The sequence below is a fragment of the Paroedura picta genome, chromosome 2 (genome assembly GCF_049243985.1).
Source record: "Paroedura picta isolate Pp20150507F chromosome 2, Ppicta_v3.0, whole genome shotgun sequence".
In the NCBI taxonomy this organism is placed as follows: Eukaryota; Metazoa; Chordata; class Lepidosauria; order Squamata; family Gekkonidae; genus Paroedura; species Paroedura picta.
In genome coordinates this window covers 43,098,438-43,123,292 of record NC_135370.1, presented here as the reverse complement: position 1 = coordinate 43,123,292, position 24,855 = coordinate 43,098,438, and the positions used below count along the sequence as shown (strand labels likewise).

The window sequence follows — 24,855 nt, the reverse complement described above, 5'->3', positions numbered from 1 at the left end:
TTAAGTTTGTAAATTACATGAGAGATAATTAAATACATCATTACTGTGATATATATCAATATGTTAAATGAAACATGTTGTGATTGGTACTAACCTTTATTAAAAAATATGGAATATAGGCCCCTCTTGATCTTGAGGCCCTAGGCTGAAGCCTAGTTAGACTATAGGAAAATCCGGCGCTGGGCAGGGTTGGCTTCTATGGTGCAGTTGCAACTATGACATGGGAGAAGGTGTCCGCAGGATCTCCATGCAACAGGGAGACCGAAATGGAGTGCTTAACTGGCTGTCGGCCATTTTAGTTATCCCTTTTGCTTGGAAATAATCTGCTGTATTATGGTGGTGGAAACAGATTTATGGTGACCCCATGAGGTTTTCAAGGTAGGAGACATTTAGACCGTTTATGCACTGGAGGTTTAATGCCGGGCTGTAATCTGGAGTTTTAGTCGTGGCAAGTTGCCCCACTTCTTCCCGCACCCATATGGGGAAGCATTTGGCCTGGTGCGCCTCATCCGCCCCCGATTTGTGCTCCTGCACGGGAGCTGGGGCAGTGAAGTTCCCAGTGCGTAAACGGACTTAGAGAGGGTTTGCTTTCGTCTGGCTCTATGTAGTCATTCTGGACTTTCTTGGTGTTCTTCCCTCCAAAGACTAACCAGGGCAGATCCTATTTAGGTTCTGAGAAGATCAGACTAGCCTGGACCATCCAGGTCAGGGCCGCTTCATGATACTGAGACTTAATCCTTATTCTTCTAGATATGAATACTCAAAGAACCAGGAAATACCAAGAGCACTGACAGTAGTTAGTAATAATGTTCACCATGTAAGTCTACTGCAGTCAAGATGTTTAAAAGGATTCTACTTTAAGCCACCTTGTTTGTAGACTATAGTAAGTATCCCTTACCCCCGCCTGGTATGAAATACAAGATTCCTTTTGGATGCCAAAATCACTGTAATATGCCAATATAACTTTCCCCTCTTGGTGTAGTAGTCAGGAGTGCGGACTTCTAATCTGGTGGGCCGGGTTTGATTCCCCGCTCTCCCACATGCAGCCAGCTGAGTGACCTTGGGCTGGCCACAGCACTGATAAAGCTGTTTTGACCAGGCAGTAATATCAGGGCTCCCTCAGCCTCACCTACCTCACAGGGTGGCTGTTGTGGGGAGAGGAAAGGGAAGGCAAATGTAAGCCACTTTGAGATTCCTTATTATTTTTTTCAATTTATTTCCCGCCACTCCCTAAGCGGCTCGTGGCAGGTCACAATGTCTTAAAACCCCATTAAAACTCCCATTAAAAGACTTAAAACCATCACAACATGGCAGAAGCAAAAAAGATCCCCTTCCTACCCCCATTGCTAAGGGAGGGGGGTGAAGAGAAGGAGGTCAACGATGTTCAAGGAGCCGGGGGGGGAGCAGTCGATGTCCCTCGCCGACCCCAGCCTCAACCATAGACCTGGCGGAAGAGCTCTGTTTTGCAGGCCCGGGAGCTCATTCCACCAGGCAGGGGCCAGGACCGTTCCAAGAAAAGAGACCTATATCCAGCTGTAATATATATGTATGTCCTTATCATGAAGATTATTGGCTCCCCAAACTACTGCTACACGTAGTCATGAATCTCTGACCACAGACATGAAGATTCAGAGCGAAGATGGCGGTCCACACAAAAAGTACTTCTTCAGCTGAAGTGAGAACACTACAATTTGTGTGCCAGTTTGGAAGGGGTCTCTGTGATGCAATATGCATGTCTGCCTTTATAAGTCAACTCAGTGATACAGATAATTTCTCCATGACTCTGACACTGGCCTTCTAAACTTACTAACTGAACACCTGTTGGTAACCTGCTTGGAGGAGGTTACAGTGTTCAGGATTGTACTGTAAGTCTGCCTGCAGTCAAAACCACAACACCGATGATGTTATAGTTCTGGCTCCTCTTATCACATGACTTCCTATCATATGAATGCAGAAACAGTGTGGAAACAGTGCAAACCACTGAGTTAGAGGTTTTCAAGCAGCTAGACTAACAACAGAGACTTTGGACAGTAAATGTTTGTTAGGGGATATAAGTCATACTAGATTTATTGGTTTATTTATTTATTAAATTTGTAGCCTGCCTTCTTCCTTGGACTCAAGACGGGTTACATGTAAAATCCCCATAAAACCCCATCCTAAAAAATAACACACATCTAAAGTATACTAAGATGTCAAGATCCCTCCTAACCCCTGCAGTCAACTAACAGGGGTGTGTTAGGTATTATAGCAGGACTTGAGGGGGCCCCATTGATCCTGCTAACCCAGCTTCAACCAAAGACCCTGGTGGAAGAGCTCCTTTTTACAGGCTCTGTGGATCTCTGCCAGCTCCATCCGGATCTTCAGTTCTCCTGGAAGCTCATTCTACCAGGTTGGGGCCAGGACCGAAAAGGCCCTGGCCCAGGTCAAGGCCAGGCATATTTCTCTGGGGCCAGGAACCACCAACAGATTGTACCCGCAGAGCAGGTGCCCTATGGGGGGCACATGCCCTGTGGGGGACATAAGCAGACAAGTGGGCCCAAGCCACGGATGACCTTAAAGGTCAAAACCAAAAACTTGAACTTGATCCGGGACTGAACAGGTAACCAATGCAGCTGCCTCAGCACTGGCTGGATATGGGTCCTCCAAGATGAACCATTGAGGACCCTAGCAGCTGCATTCTGCACCAACTGGAGGACAAGGGCAAGCCAGCATAGAGCGATTTACAGAAGTCCAGTCTAGAGGTGACTATTAAATGGATCACTGTTGCCAGATGATCAAAGTACCTCATTAAAAGGTGATTTCATATATCTAGTTCATGTAGCATTGAAACAATAGTTTAATTCTGATCTCTAGATTCAGTAATAAAAACCAAGAACAGCACAATGACTTCAAAAATTCCAAAATTATCTACACAGAAAACCCTTTGTACCTGAATGGCCACCTTTCCTTACAAGCCACTTACCTAGATTGTCTTTTGCCATCAAGTTAAATTTATGATAGCAAGAAGTGAAATATTTTGGGGGCTGAGCTGTACCTACCTTAATGAACCACCTCAGCTTTCTTGTCTATCGGCTGAAGTACCTGAGTTGTTGCAGTTTTTGTTAAATGTGTGATGTTTTATTGTAAAGTGGTGGTGTTTTATATGTGAAGTGTTTCTTGTGTTGTGTTGTGGTTTTAGCTGCTGGGACTGTTTTAATGGATGAGATACTTTTCACATAAGATCTTTAAAAAAGAAAAGCAGGATTGAACATCCATTAATTTTTTTTTAATGCAGCAAAGTAAGTGTGTGTAGATCACATGCATACTGGGAAGTTACAACTGGCCTCCGCATGTACTTAATTATGTTATGCAACAAAACAAATGCATGGATGGTTGCCACATACAATTCTTAATGTTGCTTTCTTTCTAGAGATACTTTCTCTGGAGAAAATTGATGATGCTTGAACAAACACTTGTTCCAAAGCAATCCCATTTGTAATGGACATATTCCTAAGCAAATAAATTGAGAACTGGACACTAAGAAGCTAATCCAGAAAACATTCGTTTAGCAAAATTCTGAAGCTCTAGAGGGATTTTTCTTCCTGATCTATGTGAGAATGCAAGGATCTTTTCTATGGACAGATTACCAAGCCAAAAAAATATATAATAATGCAGTTTGTTCTGCCTAGTCCAATAGGACGGTCAGCCAAACATGGTCCATAAAAAATCGAAGAACAAATCTGCACTTTTAAGAAAAATATTGGGACTGGGGGGCTTTACAAGAGTAAGAACGAACAGAGGAGATGTTTTGATGTGAATTCAAAAGTCTGCAAACCAAACAGCACACATATTTAAGCAAATCCCAACAGAGGTTCTTTTCTATATGTCAATGTATGGGACCTTTTGGATCACCTGTCCTTTTTTTTGGGGGGGGAAGTAAAATCCAAAGTATATGACCCTGCCGTGAACGGCCCTGCATGCAAAGAATAATCAGCAGCTTTGCATGTCAGCCATTAAACACGGCCAAGCACTGAATCAGTGTTAAATTCCTCACATGCAGCTACGCCCAGTTAATCTGCTTCAAAGCAGCGAACTATGTAAATCTACTTACACTGGTGACATAAACATTACACTCATCAAAATGCAACAATATGCAGCGAGAATGACATTCCTTGGCAAAGCTGCCCTGACGGCAGTGGCAGCAGTTGGGGAGAATATGCATTTCCTTACACCATCTTGTAACAACTCAGATTTCTTAGGTAATAAGGCCCGTAGCTGGCCAATCACTCACAGGGCTTCTTTTTAAAGAAAAATCAGGCGAGTGAACCTTCAGTGACTTCTAATCAAATTTCTTCCACCAGCTCTACGGAGAGCAACTGCATATAAAATGGACAGGAAAAACCCTCAGTTATATTCCCTGTCATGTAAGAAGATCATAGTATGAGGAAGAGTGCTTGCACTCGAAAGCTCACGCCTTTACTAAATCTTTGTTGGTCTTAAAGGGGCTACTGGACTCTGATTTTATTGTTTTCAAGGTGGTATTTAAAGCCAGCTTTTACATTTGGGGAACCTCTAACAGTTCCAGAGGGACTGTAAGACGGAGTTGCTCCACCAGGCCTATGGTTGAGGCCAGGAAATGCTGGCCTCCCTCCCCAAGAACCCCACTCATAAAATATTGGTCTACCCAATATAAATCAGTCTCCCCCACAGTAAGGTTTTAAGGAGGCAGCTTTTCATAACGTAACTCTAACTTAAATTTATACATTGTCTAATTAATTTGTGGTTGCCCACCCTGAGCCAACTAGGAAGGGCGGGCTATAACATTATTATTATTACTGTGTAATTCAGATCTGCAATTTAGGATTGCTACTCAATGTGGCCATCACTTTAGAAAATTACATCAGCTGTGTCCATTCCTGGGTCAGTCAGATCTAACCACAGTGATCCATCCATGCTTTAGTTATATTACAGGACTACTGAAATGAACTCTACTTGGGGCTGCCCTTGAAGAGTGTTTAGAGACTAGTACAGAATTCTGCAATTAAAGTGCTAGTTGGGGGCAGCTATCAGGAGTTCTTGGGTGACCTCTAAGCAATTACACTGATTGATGCCTAAACCCAATTCAAGGTGTTGTAAAGCCCTACATGGCTTGGGACTACAGATGCCAACCTCCAGGAAGGACCTGGGGATCCCCCAGAATTACAGCTCTTCTCCAGGTGACAGATCAGTTCTCCTGAAGAAAATGAATGCTCACAAGGTGGACTGTGAGGCATTATACCCCACTGAGGTTCCCCCCTCCCCAAGCCCCACTATCTGCAGGCTCCATCTCCAGGCTTTTCCCAACCCAGAGCTGGCAACACTCCTTTGGACCAAGGTATCTCAAGGACCATCTCCCGTATGTTCCTGTCTGGGAATGAAGATGACAGGGAGAGAGGGACCCATCTATCTGTCCCATCAATCAGCAAAGTTTATTTGTTTGGGACATGCAAAGGCCTTTTCACTGGAACCCCCATGCTTAGGAATAACCGCTGGGGGGGATGCTGCCCCCCTCACTTTTGATCTTTATTGTGTGTGTGTGTGTGTGTGTGTGTGTATAATAAAATTACACATACACACACTATGTTGTCAACTGCCTTAAGCTCTCTGAGGAGAAACAGGGGATAGCACATGTTCCTCACAGGAAAGGGAAAGCAATTGTAAGCCGCTTTGAGATTCCTGGTAGAGAAAAGCAGCATAAAAAAACGACTCTTCTTCCTATAAATAAGTTCAGATGCAAAATCTATGCTTGAACCAGACGAAAAACCCATTTCAACATTCATATGATAAGATCCCATATGGAACACATCATTTTGGGCTGCTGTTGAGAACCAGCATGCTTGATTCACCAAAGAGTTTTAACCCAACAGCTCTGAAATTGGTGAAAAAGGGTTCCCCCTTTGATCATCAAAAAGATTATGCTGGGGATCATAAGACCTGCACAGGCAGACACAATGGGGAATGGTTTATAAGGATGAGGGAAACTGATCAAACAACAGCAGAGATCTGGCCTGCGAATCCATCTCACTTAATTTATATACAAAATAAGCAGCAAAGCAACAATCTCGACAGATTCTAGAGCTGTCTACTAAATGGAGTATTTGATGCAAGTAAGCTAATGGGACTCTAGTACAGCCTTCATTACTGGTAAGATTCCCATTGTATTTTAAATGTCTGTTGAAACCAATCAAGGCACCTTCAGAGAGACATCATTACTGCTGTTTGGGAAATTGCTACTGAAGCCTACAAGCCAACTATGGGGAAAGGCAAAGGACACACCTCTCAGTTGTTTGTACCTACTGTGTCACCACTACCTTCAACAGCTTCTAACTATGACCTGAGAGAAGTACTTAGACATTCTGTTTTCTGCTCACAATGCAAGAAAATCCTGTTTAGCGGATGACTTCTGAGATCGTGGCTCACCCTAACACTCTAAGAATATAAGAAAAGATTAGGTCGTGCCTACTTATTTTTGGGAGGGGGGGAAGGTAGTAGGCTGGCAGACACCCAGGAAAGCAGAATAGCCAACTGCAAAAATATATTCCTTTGTAACATCATGAGATTATTTTAGTATAAAATAACATACACATATGGAAAGCACATCAGCAGAATTGTAAACATGGAATTAAGGAGAAATCCGTTTCCAATAAAACAGAGAGAAAGTGTCTTTCGTTTGGCTTGCATGCTGCCCCGAAATGGACAGCCATTATAACCTAGAACAATTTATTCTCCTTACGGCAATCTTCATTTTCAGTACCATAAAAATACAGCTCAAAACACCATTTCAAACTGTTTGAATATTCTTTATTTACTATGATTTAGAACAACTTATATACTTTGACTTTGCATTTGTTTTGCAACGTAGTTTTCCCCCTGCTCCCCCTTCTTTCATTCCTTTAGAAACAATGTAATATAGTAAAAAAAAGGGGTATTTCTATTTTGAATGGGTCAACTTTTAAAATCTTAAAATGGTGACAAGTGAAAAAAAAACAAAACCCTCACACACACTAAGTTTGTAATAACTACACTGTGTGTATCGAACTAGATGTTGCATTTGCCAAAGTAACCTTCACACCGTATTTTATTGCAAAGGTCCACGAAGATTTCAGCCAAAAGACCATAAACAGCACTTTGAGGGAGGCAAGCGCCTTCATTTGCCCCAATTAAAGTCAACAGGAGCTTTACACGGACTAGAATGCAGGCACACTCAGTGTGCCCCCCCCTCCCCATGTGGGAAGTATTTCACCAAAGAATGGCTTGATGCCAATAAAAGGAACCTTTGCTAACCGGAGTCTTAGGACCACATAATGACCGCACATTCATTTGTTCCTGTTCCCCACTGAAAGAGAAGTCTGTTTGTTTTTCTGAGTCAGTCAGCCCTTTTAGCTCTTTGAATTCAAGGACCGGGCTGTGAAAAGAAGCGCATCTTATCGGTATGTTCCAGGCCAGCAGGCCGACTCGCATCCGCATGCAAAACATACAACCCTTCCAGTAAAAGGCTTGCCCTCTGTGCTTCGTCCCCTTTTCATCACCAGCCCCCCCACGGTGCCCCTGACAAAAATCAATGAATGCACAGGACTCTAAAAAGGTGCCTGGCTTAATGAACTAGCTTTTCTGGCTCCCAAGTATTTGTTTACAGACTCTTCCTAGAACAGTGCGGAAACAATGCTGTCCCTACTCTATCAGCAACTGGGGCAGTTTTCCCCTAAGGGGGGGGGAGGCAAAACAGGAAATCAATTCATTCCAAATCCCCAAACTTGCTTTTAAAAAAGCAATTGGGGGGGGGGGCAAATGGCCATTTTAGCAGAAACGTTCCCTCCTCTATAACAAATCTGAGGGAAACCTTTTGATGTCACCAGAATTGCTATTTTGACACCATCCGTGAGGTCACATCCCTGTCAATCACAGATTCCTCCATTGATATATAAGCACTGAAGGAAAATGCTAGCTCCTCCCTCCAAGATGACAACTTCTTCTGGCAAGCCTGCCTCCTCCCCCCTACAGAAAAGTATGTGCTTTATTTTTTAATTATTAAAAATCTTGACAAAACAATCATTTTGAGAGACAGGGGGGGAAAAAGTCTACAATTAAACAACAGCCAGTTCTTTTGGAACACGCAGTCCAGAAGTAAAAAGCAATCGCTTCTCCAACCAAAGAGTAAAGAATATTAACTAAGCCCTTCCAGGAAAACGGCCTGCTCTGTCCCTGTTCTTGGCATAATTGAATCAGGCTGAGACAACAGAATCATCATCAGGTTTATTAGAATCATACTTTCTTCGTAGCACTCGGGCGAGGGAAAGGGAGAGGAGATTATCCCTTTATACATTTAAACCTCGCCTTATTACACAGTTGCGACATGGGCGTGCTGGAAGGGGATGCCGATTTATCCAGCGCCAATTTTAATTTTAAGATTTTTTTAAAAAAACAAAAATTCCCTCCCGGTGGACGAACCAAAACGTTTCGTTTTAAAAACGAAAAAGAATTTTGTTTTTTGGGGGGGTGCCCCTTCCTTCCCGGCTGCCTCGATGGGAACGGAAACCGTCGGCCTCGAGTTTCGATTTCCAAGGCCCGTCGTCGCAAACGTAAAAAAGAAAAAAGACAAAAACTTGTTGCACGGCGCTGGGGAGCCCGATCCGCGGCTCGCAGGGGACAGACAAGCCCCGTCTCCCGCCTGGCGAGCCACAAACGGCGCAAGACCTTCTCTCTTCTGGAGGGGTATTTGAGGAAGGGGGGGCGGCAGAGCTACGCAGCCCGAAAGGAAACTGGATACTTTTTGTTGTTGTCGACAAGTTCCAGGGGAGGGAGAGACATCCGCTGAATGCTCCGGAGTAAGGCTCGACGAAGGCGCAGTCCCCACCCCGCTCCTCTCCCCGAGACCTCCCTCCTGGCGGTCCCCTCCAACCCCCCCCCCACACACACACACATATGCAGGGCGACCTTCTCTCTCGCTGCCCCCCACCCCCGCCCCCGCCCCCCGCCCCCACCCCCATACCTGCTTCCGATAAGGCGCCCTGGCGCTGCCGCCTGCAGAGTTGCCGCCGCCTCCGCCGCCGCCGTTGGGGAAGATCATCGCCCAGCCGAAGCCCGAGCCTCCCCTCCGGACGGGAAGCAACTTCGGAGGCAACTTGGCCGGCGCGCGATTCAGGGAGGAGGCGACCGCGGGGAAGCGCCTCTCCCTCCCCGGCTGCTGCTGCTGCCGCTGCGCCTGGCCTCCTCGCCCGCCGCTGCCTCCGCCTCCGCCCTGTCCCTTGGCTGAGTCTCGCATGCAACGCGCCCGCCCTCTTCCTCCCGCTTCGCCAGGGATCCCCCGAGCCAGGCTGAGCCGAGCGCGCCGAGCAGCCTTCCCCGAAGTCACTTCATGGAGCTCGCCCGTCCCGCTCCGCCGCCGCCGCGGCCACTTTCCCCGCAGCAGCAGCAGCAGCAGGAGCAGCGCCGACCCCACCTCCTCCTCCTCCTCCTCCTCCTCCTGGCGGCCTCAACCACCGCCCAGCGAGAGCGCGAGACAGACAGAGAGCGCCACCGGGAGGGGCAGGCGGGGGGACAGCCCAGCGCAGGCAGCGCGCCGCCTCGCCGCCCGCAGGCTGCCGCGGAGACGGTGGGCTCTGGGGCGCCCGGGGCCTCTCGCTTGGGCGCCCGGCTCGGCTGGGCCTCCTGGAGGGCGCGGCGAGCGGCGGGCGCGGCGGGCGGCGGCCGCTCCTTTCCCCCTTCGCGGCCGAATGGTTGCTTCTGCCTCCTGCATACCGCGCATTCCTCGGGGCAGCCAGTCACTCAGGCGGCGGCGGCGGCCGCTCCGGCGCGCCACTTGCACCAGCGGCGGCAGCAGTGAGCTCTGGGCCAGCGCCGGCGGGAGGGGAGGGGAGGGGAGGGTATCCATTTGAAGAGGAGAGGAGACGCCGGGCCAGGCAGGAGCAGGGAGGGGGGCGAAGAAAGGTCTCAGCCAGGCGCTGCCTGCCCCTTCGTTCAGGCCTTTTCCCCTCGGAGCCCGAGGAGTTCAGCAAAGCCCGCGCGTGATTGTTCAGGCTGCAATCCGGCAGGGCTGTCGGGAGACGGATGGCGAAGATGACGGCTCCGGCCACCTCCCTTGTACAGCTCCCCGCAGTGCCATCCATGGCGAGAGCGGAACGCGCAGCCCTTTGGGGCACCTTTCCGGCCAGCAGACCTGTCCACACCGGGGGGGCTTTTCTAGCGCGTGAGAGGGACGGAGACTAGGCGGGAAAGGGGTCAGCCGCCCACTCCCACGCTTGCCCTACACGGAGCCACGACGGAAGGCGCTGGGGGACGCCGCGCTCCAAGCCCGGGGGGCCGGGGGGGGGGAGACCGCCGGGCGGCAGAATGGCCCCATTCGAGGGCGCTTTTCCCCGCCCAGAGGAGAGGGGCTGCGCGTCGCCCTGGTGGCGGGAGCGCGAATGGGCGCGCCTAGAAACTTGACAGAAGCTTATGCCAAAGTCTTGTGACCGCCAGTAATGTGATTCCTACAACACGGGGATTGCGAAAGTGCCATTACCGCGGCAAACCCTGCTCATCGTCAAGAGAACTAAACATACACACCTCGACGCACACACAGAGACCTAATATAGCCAGCCTCCGACGTGGAAGAGGACCCATTCCAAGCATAAAGTTCCAGTGAAAGTAAAGAATCAACTGCAATTTAAAAGATCCTAGTGGTCAGGAGCAGCAGCACAAACTTTTGAGTTCAGTGGCATCTTTAAGAGCAATAAAAACTGTTTTTCAAGGCGTAAGTTTACCTTGAATAAAACTTTTTGTTGGTCTTAAAGGTGCCACTGGACTCAAACGTCCGTTCACCAATTAAAAAGGAAATGCTAACACAGACTAGGGAGCCTGCTCTGAACTAAAACTGGGACGCTGGGTGCAATCCTGGACACCCTAGAGCAGCTTTTCTCGACTTTTTTACCCTTGAGAAACAACTGAAACGTTCTTCAGACTTTGAGAACCCCCCCCCCCCCGAATTGTGCAGAATATGGTCGGGAAGCCTAGCTGTGTAGACACCCACCCGGAGTCCCTCCCCTTCCCACCTCCTCCATGCTCATCATTGGCTACTTTGGGAGGGGGGTCAACATGACCATATATGGTCATATCACCTGATAAATATTTAACAAATTTAAGTAACATATCAAAATTCCCACGCATTCGGGAAACCCTGTTTGAGAAGGCCTCTCCAGGAGGTAAACTCAGGAGTAGTCAAACTGCAGCCCTCCAGATATCCATTGGCTGGCAGGGGCTCATGGGAATTGTAGTCCATGGACATCTGGAGGGCTGCAGTTTGACTACTCCTTGAATGGGACTAATTGTGTTTATACATTGCCTTTCTCTCTAATGGTGATCTCTTCCATCCTCATGACCCTCACTGGGTTAAGATGAACGCGTGTGACTAGCCCAAAGTCACTCAACAAGCTAAGAAGGATCTAAGCCCCCATCTCCCAGATCCTAATCCAGCCCTCTAACCACTACACGGCTAAGTTATTTATGAGTAAGCATGCTTGGAAAGAAAGAAAACAAATCACAGAGGAAATTGACTATGAAATTGGATTGTTATAGTCCAAGAGTTCCTAATAAATTTATACAAGCTGGTGATTTGCTGCAAGAGCAACAAATTGTAGACAGCAGCCTTGGACTTTCCTTTTATCTGGGGGCGGGGGGTGTTTACAGCTGTGAATGGTGGAAATATTGCTTTTAATTCAACTACAGGATTTCAAACTCTGGTAGGGGAAAGCACAACTCCATCGGTGTGGGGTGTGTATTGTTATTGGGGGTTTATGGGGGTTTGTTTTACTTTGTAACCCACCACGAGTCTTCTTGAGAAGTGGCGGGATAAAAATCTGATAATAACTAAAAATAAATAAGAAGAAGAAACGGTTAAAAGCCAGTGTTCAGTCCGTGCCACATGAGTTATAGAATCATAGAGTTGGAAGGGGTCATACAGGCCATCTAGTCCAACCCCCTGCTCAATGCAGGATCAGCCCAAAGCATCCTAAAGCATCCAAGAAAAGTGTGTATCCAACCTTTACTTGAAGACTGCCAGTGAGGGGGAGCTCACCACCTCCTTAGGCAGCCTATTCCACTGCTGAACTACTCTGACTGTGAAAAATGTTTTCCTGATATCTAGCCTATATCGTTGTACTTGTAGTTTAAACCCATTACTGCGTGTCCTCTCCTCTGCAGCCAGCAGAAACAGCATCCTGCCCTCCTCCAAGCGACAATTTTTCAAATACTTAAAGAGGTCTATCATGTCCCCTCTCACCTTCCTTTTCTCCAGGCTGAACATTCCCAAGTCCCTCAACCTATCTTCATAGGGCTTGGTCCCTTGGCCCCAGATCATCTTCGTCACTCTCCTCTGTACCCTTTCAATTTTATCCATGTCCTTCTTGAAGTGAGGCCTCCAGAACTGCACACAGTACTCCAGGTGTGGTCTGACCAGTGCCATATACAATGGGACTATGACATCTTGTGATTTTGATGTGATGCCCCTGTTGATACAGCCCCAAATGGCATTTGCCTTTTTTTACCGCTGCATCACACTGCCTGCCCATGTTTAGCTTACAATCCACAAGTACCCCAAGGTCTCGTTCACACACAGTGTTACCTAGAAGTGTATCCCCCATCCAGTAGGCATGCTTTTCATTTTTCTGACCCAGATGCAGAACTTTACACTTATCTTTATTAAATTGCATCATGTTCTCATTTGCCCATTTTTCCATTGTGTTCAGATCTCGCTGAACTCTGTCTCTATCTTCCGGAGTATTTGCCAGTCCTCCCAATTGGTGTCATCTGCAAACTTGATGAGTAGTCCCTCCACCCCCTCATCTAGATCATTAATAAATATGTTAAAAAGTACCAGGCCAAGCACCGAGCCCTGAGGTATCTCGCTACTCACCTCTCTCCAGGCTGATGAAACACCATTGACAACAACTCTTTGAGTGCAGTTCTCTAACCAATTCCCTATCCACCTATCTGAAAATCCAGATTGCAGTCCTTCAATGTATCCATCAGAAGACTCTATGCATTATCTTTCAAAGTAAATCAGTGTGTTCAATGTGGCTTGGTTCTAATAAAGTCAGCTTGGTGGAGTGGTTAAGAGCAGTGGCCTCTAATCTGGAGAACTGGGTTCTCCACATGCAGCCAGCTGGATGACCTTGGGCTATGCACAGCTCTCTCAGAGCTCTCTTAGCCCCACCTACCTCACTGAGTGTCTTTTGTGGGGAAAGGAAGAATAGGCAACTGTAAATCGCTTTGAAACTCCTCCGGTTAGTAAAAAGTGGGGTACAAAAACCCAGCACTACTTCTAAGTATGTGTACAGGAATTCAGGTTTGATGTTCAAGAGTCTCAGAAGCCTGTAAGAGAAACTTGGGTTTGCTTTGATTGTTTCCATTGAGTGAATGCAAGATTCAGGGCTCTTGCTTCTCTTGGCAACTTGAAGTGCATCTTCTCATTTTATAGATGTTTACTTTATTCAGCCACTAATGTTGGTGCTCAGAGGCATTGGCCAGTAGCAACTGTTTGACCTGCTCAGGTTAGACACAGAGGATTCTAGGGACCTTCCGTAGCCTGGGACACACAAAGCTGTTTTGGGTTGCTTGTGGGTAGCTTGGGCAGAGCAGAGGAAATATTTGTGCTGGGAGCACATTTGGTTACTGGCAGACCTAGAGTTGCTATCTATGTAACTGGACCAGTAAATAAAAGACAGTGCCTAAAAATGGACTCACAGTTATTTGCTATGTTAAACATGACCTTTGAATGATGGTACTACGCAAACACACATGCCAGAGAAACCAAAACTTTAGCCTTACACACGCACAAGTCATTATAAGTCGTTTTCAGCAACATAAAAACACTTCTGCTGGATCAGTCCATCTAGTCCAACATTCTGTTCTACACGGTGGCCAACCAGTTGACCTAGACGCAAAGGTTCAGGTTGGCTGCTGTCTCCTAGTTCTGGATTTCAGCAGTTTACTGCTTCTCTTTCTATTAGTCACAACAGGTAACAGCTATTGATGGACATTTCCTCCACGAATCTACCTTACCTGGCCGTGAATTCCACAATTTAATTACATAGCTGTTAGGCAAAGTATCACAACATGCACACACCCCGTCCTGGACATATTTCTCGACAAGTTATTTGATAGTATGGGAAAGATCTGAGATCTGATAGTATGAGAGAAGGAGAAAAAGCTCTCTCTACCCATTTTCTCTACCCCATAGATAATTTCATAGGCCTAAGAGGAAAAGGCAAGCAATTTCTGTTGCTCAATCCTAAGAGATGCACCACAAACTTTAAGATAAAATATATAAATTTATATATTTATTTGGAAGCATGTCTCACTTAATTCAGCACACCTCTGCCAAAGTATCAAGCTTCAATAGGATGCATGTTTTGCTAGGAGGAGGGCATAACTGCCTTGAGTCATGGGGAAAGGTGGGATATAAATGTTGGTGCTCATTAACTAAAATTAGGGTTATGCTGAAGTTAGTGTGACTCACTGTGACTGAGTAAATAAGCATTGGAGAGCTATGAACTTAGGAAAAATACGTCCTCTGGTACATTTTTTGCTAGTTAATTGACATTTCTGACCAGACCCATTCAGTTCCCAACACTAGTACTTATTGTAGCGAGCTGTAGCCTCTGAGTACTTTTAGTAAGACAAGTCTACAAAGCTACATGTGCAATTGGATATATTGTGAATTTTTGAGCAGTTTAGCAACTATTCAGTTATGTGAGATGATACATATCTGGTAGGGGGAGCCACTAAAGGAGAGAACAATTAGGGTGTGGTTATCAGTACATAACTGATTAAAAAACAGATTTCAATCTAAGAAATTAATGCAACTGAAAGCATCTGCGTGAAAAAAAAAAGCAAGCCCGTAGTAATGATCCCATTACACTAAATGAGAGAGTGGAAACTCTTTGAAACATGGGAAATCATAACACTGGCCATTTTCAAATTGCTGTCATATTCTGTTTTAGTAGCTGGCTGCGAGTAGATTTCCCCCCCGTTATTTCAGAGAAACCTATTTAGATAACTAGCAGCTAGTGGAATTTATTTATCTATTGAGTTAACAAAGCATAGCTGAGCTGCTTTTGAGGAAAACGTTCTGTTTTCTGGTTTTCACTTCTTTGTAGCACTTCTGGATTGCTGAGATGTGGTATCTAAAATGTCCATAGCAACTCCTACAATGCTATGTCCTCCCTCCACACATACAACTTTTTGGCTACACATTCTTCCTCAGAGTTTTCCTGGATGGTCTAAATCTGCCTTTCTCAACTTCTTTACCACGGTAAAACCCCTGAAATATTTTGATGCTTCAAAAAACCCCAGAAGTGGTGCAATCATGCAGAATATAGTTCGGAAGCATAGCTGTGATGGGCCACTTCCCTTCCCACCCCTTCCAGGCCCATCATTGGCCATTTTGGAAGGGGGTGGGTCAACAGGACCATATATGGATATATCACAATAAATGTTAAACAAATTTAAAAGATATTAATTCCCACCCATTTAGGAAACCCTTCCAGGGCCATAAAAAAAACCCAGGTTTCATGAAACCCTGGTTGAGAAAGCTTCATCTAATTAATGCCACTTTAGCACAATTCAACTCCCAGAATTTTGCAGGGCCTGCAAAAGGGAGCTCCTCCACCAGGCATTTGCTTGAGGCCAACTGACCCCAAACATCTGCTGGTCCCCCTCCCTCAGACACCCCCTTCCATAACTGAACAATCTAACCTACCCAAAGATTTGTCAATGTTACTGTCCTGCTAAAATACTGTTCTGGTTGGCATGTTATATTATATTTGTTATATTGTTATAATGTTCTATGTGACTACTCTATGACGTTCTATGTAAACCGCCCAGAGCTGTATGGAAGGGCAGTATAAAAATCCAAATAAATAAAATAAAATAAACCAACATAACATTTCAGTGGAGTCAAGGTATTTCAAAATGTGCTGCTATAGCACTGAAGTGCTGTATCACTTTAGCGCTAAAGCACCACTGATTAGAACATTATAATAAACCTCAGAGGAAGTCTGTCTGGGGGGGAAAGGGCAGGAAAAAAGCAGAACTGTTTGAAATGACCCTATCGCTTCAGACATGACTCATTAACGGAAGGAAATTCACTGTATGAAACCCCTGTATCTATTATCGCTGTACTCAAAACCAGGCCAAAACCAGTAGAATAACGTGAAAAACGTTTATGAAATACCAGAGAGAGAGAGAGAGAGATTGTTCATGAAAACAAGATGTCTGTCTTCTCCCAATAGCGATGAAGAAGTTAATCCCATAAGACCATGACTCAGTGAACTGGGGTGAACCATTTAAACAATATATTTGAAAACAAGTTCTCTCATTTATAATTTCATGCACCAGCATCATCACACTGTGGTCTGTGTCATGCCTGGGTTTTCTGCTCAAAAATCCAATCTTTCTCTATTATCTGAATCGTGGTTTTGAGACAAACAGGAATACAGAAGGTCTCATTTTCCCCTCTGTGTTTTCTATGCTGCTTCTCTAATCACACCCTTTAAGGCCATTTCTTTCAGCTGGTTTGGCTTCATGTATGCAAGGGAACTCCAATAAGGTATAATCTCTGAGTAAATGAGAGGAAAGGTTATGATGAAATGAGGGGCTGACAGAAAGGGTGTCTCTCTCCCACCTCAATTGGAGCATTGTATGGACATGTATAGCAAGCAAATATTAAAGTGAAGCCAAGATAAATAACACATACAACATGGTAGAAAAGTTATGAGTTATGTATTAATAAACTGACTGGATTCCAAATGCACAGCCTACATCAAAGTCACAAGATGTTATAGTCCCACTGTATACCGCATTGGTAAGACTGCACCTGGAGTAATGTGTGCAGTTCTGAAGGCCTCACTTAAAAAAGACATGGACAAAATTGAGAGGGTGCAGAGGAGAGCGACTAGGATGATCCAGGGCTTGGGGAGCCCTATAATGAAAGCCTGAGGGACTTGTGAATGTTCAACCTGGAGAAGAGGAAGTTGAGAGGGGACATGACTGCTCTCTTGGAAAGGCTGTCACTAGGAGAAGGACAGGGAATGGTTCCTGTTGGCAGCACAAGACAGGACCTTCAGTAATGGGTTTATACTATGTGTAGAACAGTACAGGCTAGATATCGGGGGGGGGGGAATTCAGAGTAGTTCAGTAGTGGAATAGGCTGCCTAAGGAGGTAGTGAGGCTCCCCGTCACTGGGGGTCTTCAAGCAAAGGTTGGATACACACTTTTCTTGGATGCTTTTGGATGCTTTGGGCTGATCCTGCGTTGAGCAGGAGGTTGGACTAGATGGCCTGTATGGCTCCTTCCAATGATTCTATCTTATTCTATTGGTCGCTACTCAATGCTATGATAAACATTCCCTGAATCTGTGCATGAATAAATCCGCCTTCTGCTCTCATAATGATCAAGAACACTGTGTAGCCACATTTTTATTAATCATTTATTTGCTGCTTTTCAACAAGTGTTTCGTCTGTATGTGTTCTTAAACGAAAAAGCTGAAATACATTAAAACGCCAATGTTAACAGCACTGAAGACCAAATAAGAACAGTTCCAGTGAATGCGGCATATGCTAGGTATGGAAGAGGGGTCCCTGGTGGCTTCTTGCCCTCCCTCAGACGGCCTCAGTCATGACCAAATCTGAGATTTCTTGTACTGACCCCTTTAAATGAAATCTCATTGTGATATTGTTGGCTTTAATTTTTATTGATGATGAAATGTCCACACAAGCATCGTTATGGGCGTTTTCCTAGAACAGTTATTTCCCCCTTCCTCTGAGGTACAGCAGGGGGTCACTAGGGGAGTGGGGGGGGGGGGAGGTAGTTGTATATTTCCTGCATTATGCAGGAGGTCAGACTAGATGATTCTTGGGGGAGTCACTTCCCGCTCTATGTTCCTTTTTGTTTGTTTGTTCTTTTATTGATGTTTATAATATAACACAGAAATAATAACAATCAAAGAAAACATAAGAAACATAATGCCATTGTTCTTGGAATTCTTGTGTAGATCTCCCATTAAGAGTTGAGCTGAGGCTCTCGCAGCTTCTATTTTATAATGTTATTGTTATGATAAGTTATTATTGTTACTGTTATTATTGTTATATTGTTATGTTTGTTACTGTTACCTGTTACCATATGTTAATTGTATCTTTTCCTGTTGAAAGCTCACGCCTTGAATAAATCTATGTTGGTCTTAAAGGTGCTACTGGACTCTATTTTTGTTGTGCTACTTCAGACCAACATGGCGACCCACTTGAATTGTTCTACTGTAAGGTATGCTACCAAAGGCATTTCATTTGTTAAAGCCCGTGTTCCTGTTCCCTGACATATATTTTGTGGCACCTAAATATGAGCTATTAATATGAGATATAAACACAATTTACCTCTGATCTGAAAAAAGAGTAATATGGAAAAATTGGATATTTACAAGTTAGGAAAAAACACCTTGTCTTGTCTTCAGAAAGCAACTGAAGAAATTCAGGAGGCTGGGATAGCATATCCTTTTACACACACACACACACACACACACACACACAGAGAGAGAGAGAGAGAGAGAGAGAGAGAGAGAGAGAGAGAGAGAGAGAGAGAGAGAGAGAGAGAGAGAGAGAGAGAGAGAGAGAGAGAACAAGCTTCAGCCTTGAACTCTTAACATTATTTCTTTAATGATGTCAGAAATATGTTTGAACATGTATGTTTCTATAGAAAATCCTAACTCTGACAGCCAAGAGATTATGATACAAAATTCACAGGGCCCAACCAATTATCCAGGTGCAACTGATCAGCAAACAGTTAAAAACTGCATTATTTTGTTGACTTTGTAAAGTTGTCTTTGCTGTAGCATTAAAATAAATCTGATGATAGAGGAACACCCAACTCAAGTGTTGCTATCTGCTCTTTCTCTTATGGTGCTTCCAACGATTTAAAGAAATATACAGGCTCGTGCCACTTCTCTGAGAAAGGCTTTTTAGCTGTTCAGTTAATTGTGGCCACCATCCAAAAAGCTTCTTAGGTACATCTATAGGCCTGGACACACCCAGTAAAACTTCCAGTGTTATCAACAGCTTTCTCTCACTGCATTCACAACTCTTTGCAGATTTTCAGTAAAGGCATGGAGCGGGGGCAACTATTACAAAGAAATTAAATGGCCAGCAAGCCAACAAGACAGCTCTACAATTACTGAAGACAAGGACAAGGAGGTTTTCTGCTGAATCACAGGTGTATGTGATTTAGAAATAAGGCAAGGCTTAGCCTCCTGTGGCCCAGAGTGGTAAGGCAGCAGACATGCAGTCTGAAAGCTCTGCCCATGAGGCTGGGAGTTCGATCCCAGCAGCCAGCTCAGGGTTGACTCAGCCTTCCATCTTCCCAAGGTTGGTAAAATGAGTACCCAGCTTGCTGGCCGGTAAACGGTAATGACTGGGGAAGGCACTGGCAAACCACCCCGTATTGAGTCTGCCATGAAAATGCTAGAGGGCGTCACCCCAAGGGTCAGACATGACTCGGTGCTTGCACAGGGGATACCTTTACCTTTTACCTTACTTAAAAAGAGCCCTGCTGCATCAGAACAATGGTCCATCTAGCCCAGCATCCTGCCTTACACAGAGGTCAAGCAATTCCTCTGGAGGGTCAACAACAGGGCAGAGAGGCAGAGGCTTTCTTCTGACGCTGTCTCCTGGCTGTAGGTTCTAACAATCTGTAAAAATTCTAAAGCAATTAATCCGTTACATATTAAAATAAGTTTCAAATTTGTTTAACTTTCATTTTCTAGTGTTTTAAGTATTTGAAAAGACTGGGAATCGCAAGCACCCACATTTCTTTGAGGGAAGTCACACCAAAGTCATATGAATACAAACATGTTTGCCGCATGGATGTGCCTCAAGTCTGTGAGAGGCCTATGACTATCAGCTCCATTGAATAAAGCAGGGGGTTGCTCCTGAATAGATGTTTATGATGACCCTCTGCAATGGTTACTATCCTAGTTCTCAACGGACAAAATGAGTTTTATAAGGAAGAAAATATTTCATTTTCCACAAGCAATTGCACTGAGATCAGAAATCTCCTCCTCTGTAAGCTGCCTTACTAGCAACAAATGGCCTTTCTCTATTTTAATTCACAAAGAAATGGTCCTGAATTCCAACAGCACTGTATTTGTTTGGCAAGTGTCAGCTAAAGATTTGACAACTGTGAATACTGTCAGGCTTTGTGCAGATTTTCTCTGTTCTCACATACATCTGTCAATTGACCTTTTTTCCGACCTGGAAATGTCGATGTTCTCATGGCGATGTTCAGTCTCTTCTGAGCAGACTGACAAAACTTACAGAAGTTCCATAATATGGATAATGTGCTTCAGATCTAGTTTGGGGATGTCAAAACAGCTCTGTTAGACCTAGTTAACTAGGTTTCCAGGAAAAAGACAGGAAAGTACAGGTCTGTCGAATCTTCTGGGCTTCTCTGTACCATCCACAATAGTAAAACACTCCTCTGAACTAAAGCCCCTTCCATCAATTCAAAACAGTAGTTTGGATCCTTAGCTTTGCTCTTTAATTGGGGCAATCAAGCAAGGAGATTGGGAAGTTTCACTAGATCCGAGAGCTTGCATGAAATATAAAAACAAAATAAAATATTATCTTGTGCAAATGTGTGTTTAAAGTGCCGTCAAGTCACAGCTTGGCCATGCAATGTCCCCCTTTGGCAGTAGGCTTTTTGGTTTGTTTAGGCATTTATTTTTAGGTTTATTTAGCAGAGGCAGCCTGAAACATTATTAGTAGTTATAAATAAAGAGACAACTTTAATATTGAGAATTACAGTTTGTTTATAAACTGGTACTTGAAACATGAGCTTTATTTAATAGGACTAAATTAAATTATACAGATATTAGAGGAAGAGTAGACAACTTTATTTTACACACACTAAATATACCACAATGGCGCCCCCAGAAAGGGGTTTTCAAGGCAACTGAGAAACAGAGGTGGTTTGCCAGCACTTTCCTCTGCAGAGACCTCCTTGGTGGTCTTCCTTCCTAGTACTGACCCCACTTAGCTTCTGAGATCTGGGTGGCCAAACTGTGGCTCTCCAGATGTCCATGGACTACAATTACCATGACCCCCTGCATGTTTTTGGCCATCCCTGAGTTTCACCATGCTGCCTTCTCTCCTGTCTCATGCAACTATTTAATCGGGGGAAGAAAGTGCACGTTTTAGCTTACTTCTTTATTTAAATCATGTATACCTTGCCCAGTGGGGACCAAAGGCAGCTTACACGATTCTTCTCACCTCCATGTTATCCTTTCAGCAATCCTGTGAGGTAGACTGGGGAAAAGTCCGCTCTACAAATGTAAAGAGAGTTCTAGAAAATTTAAGTTTTGTAATTTAGAAATCTGGGCTGTAAATATATATATGGCCTAGAAGTTGAGCATATCAGAAGATGGTTCAAGGTCAGAAGAAAGAATGTTCCAGCTCTGGCTGAGAAGCAGTACCATACCATGAACGTCACCAATATTTATGATTCATAGAGCAGCACTGATAACACTTTGCTCCATTATAAATGGAACGGGGTGGTTAAGAGGCCCTTACTGCAAAGGGTTTATGTCAAAACTAGGTATTATCCCAGCAAAGTGTGATTCTTGCCTCAGAGATAATGAGAATAAGCAGCAAAGGAAGATTAGTAGGAAGTTGGGAGATTTTGCTTCCAGTTATTTATAATTTTAGGAGACTCTACTCCCCGAGACAGTCAGGATTCAAGGCAGGTAACAAACAGATCACTAAAAAAATCATTTCTTAAAATAATTTAAAAATACATAATTAAGCCAAATCCAAAATCTATAGCCCTTAGGCTCTATCCTAAGCTCTTTTATATAACTCTATCATACAATCTTGTCAAAAAGTCCCAAGGATACGTCACTTGTACAGCATGGCCTCACTCCTGAGGAAAATCAGAAGGGATGTGAAATCACTCTATAGCGTTTCTGGCAATTCTTAGAGTGATGTGTGACAATGGTAGTTTTTTATTCCCGCTCGAAGGAGGAGTGACAGTAAGAAGAACAGGTTGCTGGTGGGAGATTTACCATAGCAGGAGATCTGGCAGCTCTGTGGAATTCAAATGAGGAGAGAGACACTTCAAGAACTGTAGAGAACTGGTGGGAAGACCTCTGCATTTGTTTTTCAGTGAGAAACACTGGGTTAGGATTTGTGGGTGTGCTCTGTAACACCTAGTTTGGATGTAAGTTTTCAGATTCTACAGAAAAAAGAACAAGAGTTGGTTCTTGTATGCTGCTTTTCTCTACCCAAAGCGGCTTACAGTTGCCTTCCCTTTCCTCTCCCCACAACAGACACCCTGTGAGGTGGGTGAGGCTGAGACAGCCCTGATATCACTGCTCGGTCAGATGAGCTTTATCAGTACTGTGGCGAGCCCAAGGTCACCCAGCTGGTTGCATGTGGAGGAGTGGGAATCAAACCCGGCTCGCCAGATTAGAAGTCCGCACTCCTAACCACTACACCAAGATGGCTCTTGGTGATAAAAGGTGGTAGTGGGGAGACACGTTAATGCTACGACCCATCTGCTGCAATTGCCTTAAATATAAACTTACATAAAGAAAAGCAGGAGCCCCACAAAAATGCACAGATGCTATAATGGCTTTTTGAATTGTGGATGTAATTCCATAACTCCCTGGCTTGGTTTTCAGTTTTTAGCAGGCAATGTTTCTGTATTAGTATCTTCTGAAGTTAAAGCTAAAGTAAAAGTTTATCAAAGGTTATCAAGTCAGGTGGGTAGCTGTGTTGGTCTGAAGCAACAGACCGAAGTTTGAAAGGAGTGGCACCTTTAGGTCCAGCAAAGTTTTTTTCAAGGCATGAGCTTTTGTGTAGATGACCAATTTGCGAGAACAAAGTTCGAGTCCTGTGGCACCTTTAAGACCACCTAAGTTTTATTCAAGGTGTAAGTTTTCACATGCATGCACATGACAGCTTATACCTTGAATAAAACTCTGCTGGTCTTAAAAGTTCCACTGGACTCAAAGTTTATCAGTGATACTGTTAAACCGAGTTAATCAATTATACTGTTTGGAAATGATGTTTCCCAAAAAGTATCAAAGCTTTGGTCATTGCCAGCAAGGGCACTTCAGAAAAGAACAGCATAACAGCGTTCTACCAAAGTACAGGTACATTTTCAAGTAAGTGTGGTCTTGGTCTTGTTAATAGACATTAAAAGAACTGTGCTGATTTTGCTATAACTTGACATTAAGACCGATTTGAGTTTCTTATCATTTCATAATTTCTTATTATTCATGCAAATGACAAATAACAGACTTTCAGATAGAAAAAACTTTCAGTTATTAATAATGATTTTGTTTTCAAGAGCTTTAGTATATGTACATATTTCATTGAGATGCATGTTCAAAATATTGACTTTGTTGGAATGTATACTCCCAGGCACAGTATATAATCAGTTCAGGATTCCTGAACACTTCTGAATAATAATTTCTGTGTTATTTGCCGTGTCTACTTCCTTACATATTTATTTTAAGAAACTAACATTCACTGCAGCAAACTGTACGGTAAAGTGGATTTTTAGTGGCAAGGGGATTAATAAAAATCGTGTTGTATCATGTCCGGTGAGTTGTATATAGTTTTTTCGCTTACAAAGTGAAACAAATACATTTTCTGCAGCCAACATATATGGAATTGGTTCAATGAACAGAGCATAACTGAAAGTGGGTTGGATCCAACCAACTATCCCTCTGTTGAAAAACTGAGCCCCCCCCCCCCCCTAACTGCAAAAAGCTACATGGGATGTAATAAATATTTGGCACTGAAATATTTTTTCTATGCAGGGGATTATGGTACATACTATGTAGGGTTGGGTGTAGACTGCCAGGTTTCCTGCTCTAGAAGGTGACCTCCCACTGGCAGCCCAACCCCTGCTGCTGCTCAGCCAGGCAATGTGGACAATGCAGTGGAAACTGTTGCCACATCACTTCTAGTGCAAACTTGTCATTGTATCAGGGTGATGCTCTGGCCCAGAGGTGGCCAAACTGTGGCTCTCTGGATGTCTACTGACTACAATTCCCATGGAATTTCATTGAGATGCATATTCAAAACATTGATTTTGTTGGAATATATACTCCCAGACACAGTATATAATCATGGACTACATGGAATTGCAGTCCATGAACATCTGGAGAGCCACAGTTTGGCCATCCCTGCTAGTGCTACTACAAACCATTTGGAGTTCTTTGAGAAAATGAACAAACATGTAGATAACTATGGCCTGGTGGACATTAAATATTTGGATTTACAAAAGGTAACTCCCCAAAGACTCCTGAATAAATTGAGCAGTCATGGGGTAATAAGGTGAGTTCTATGGAGTAACTAGCTAAATGTCACGAATCAAAGAGCAGGAATAAATGGACAGTTCTCACAACGAGGGAAGTATGAAGTGGGATTCCACAAGGATTGTGATTGGTACTGGTACTAGCTAATTTGTTCATAAATAATCTGGAACTAGGGGTGAGTGGTGTAGTGGCCAAGTTTGCAGACGACACAATTATTCAGGATGGTGAAAACCAAGGCCAACTATGCAGGTCTCCCAAAAGGTCTCCATAAAATGCGTGAGTGGGTAACAATAGGACTTTGAAGTTCAGTTTTGATAAGTGTAAAGTGATACACACTGGAATAAAAAAATCCCAACCAAGAATAGGCTAATGGGATCTGAATTTGCTGAGACTTAGAGGGATAGTGGTAGAGAGGCTCAGTCAAAGTGTCAGCCCAGTGTGCTGCAGCTGTTAGGGATTATTAGGAAAGGGACTGAGAATAAAATGGCCAG

General features: G+C 44.3%; 1 protein-coding gene across 7 annotated transcripts in view; it reads right to left on the bottom strand.

Annotated features, from left to right (window-relative positions):
* The window catches only part of RBMS1 (RNA binding motif single stranded interacting protein 1), a 186,808-nt gene that overhangs the window by 99,620 nt on the left and 62,333 nt on the right, over window positions 1-24,855 (bottom strand). The window contains exon 1 of one of the 7 annotated variants that reach the window (XM_077319925.1): window positions 9,008-9,712. The exons of 3 other annotated variants lie outside the window; for them this stretch is intronic. In XM_077319925.1, the coding sequence (XP_077176040.1) occupies window positions 9,008-9,280 (273 nt within the window). In that variant the 5' untranslated portion in view covers window positions 9,281-9,712. Of the gene's footprint in view, window positions 1-9,007; window positions 9,713-24,855 lie in introns of those variants that run through there. 3 more of the 7 variants (XM_077319924.1, XM_077319927.1, XM_077319926.1) reach the window with 3 other exon arrangements.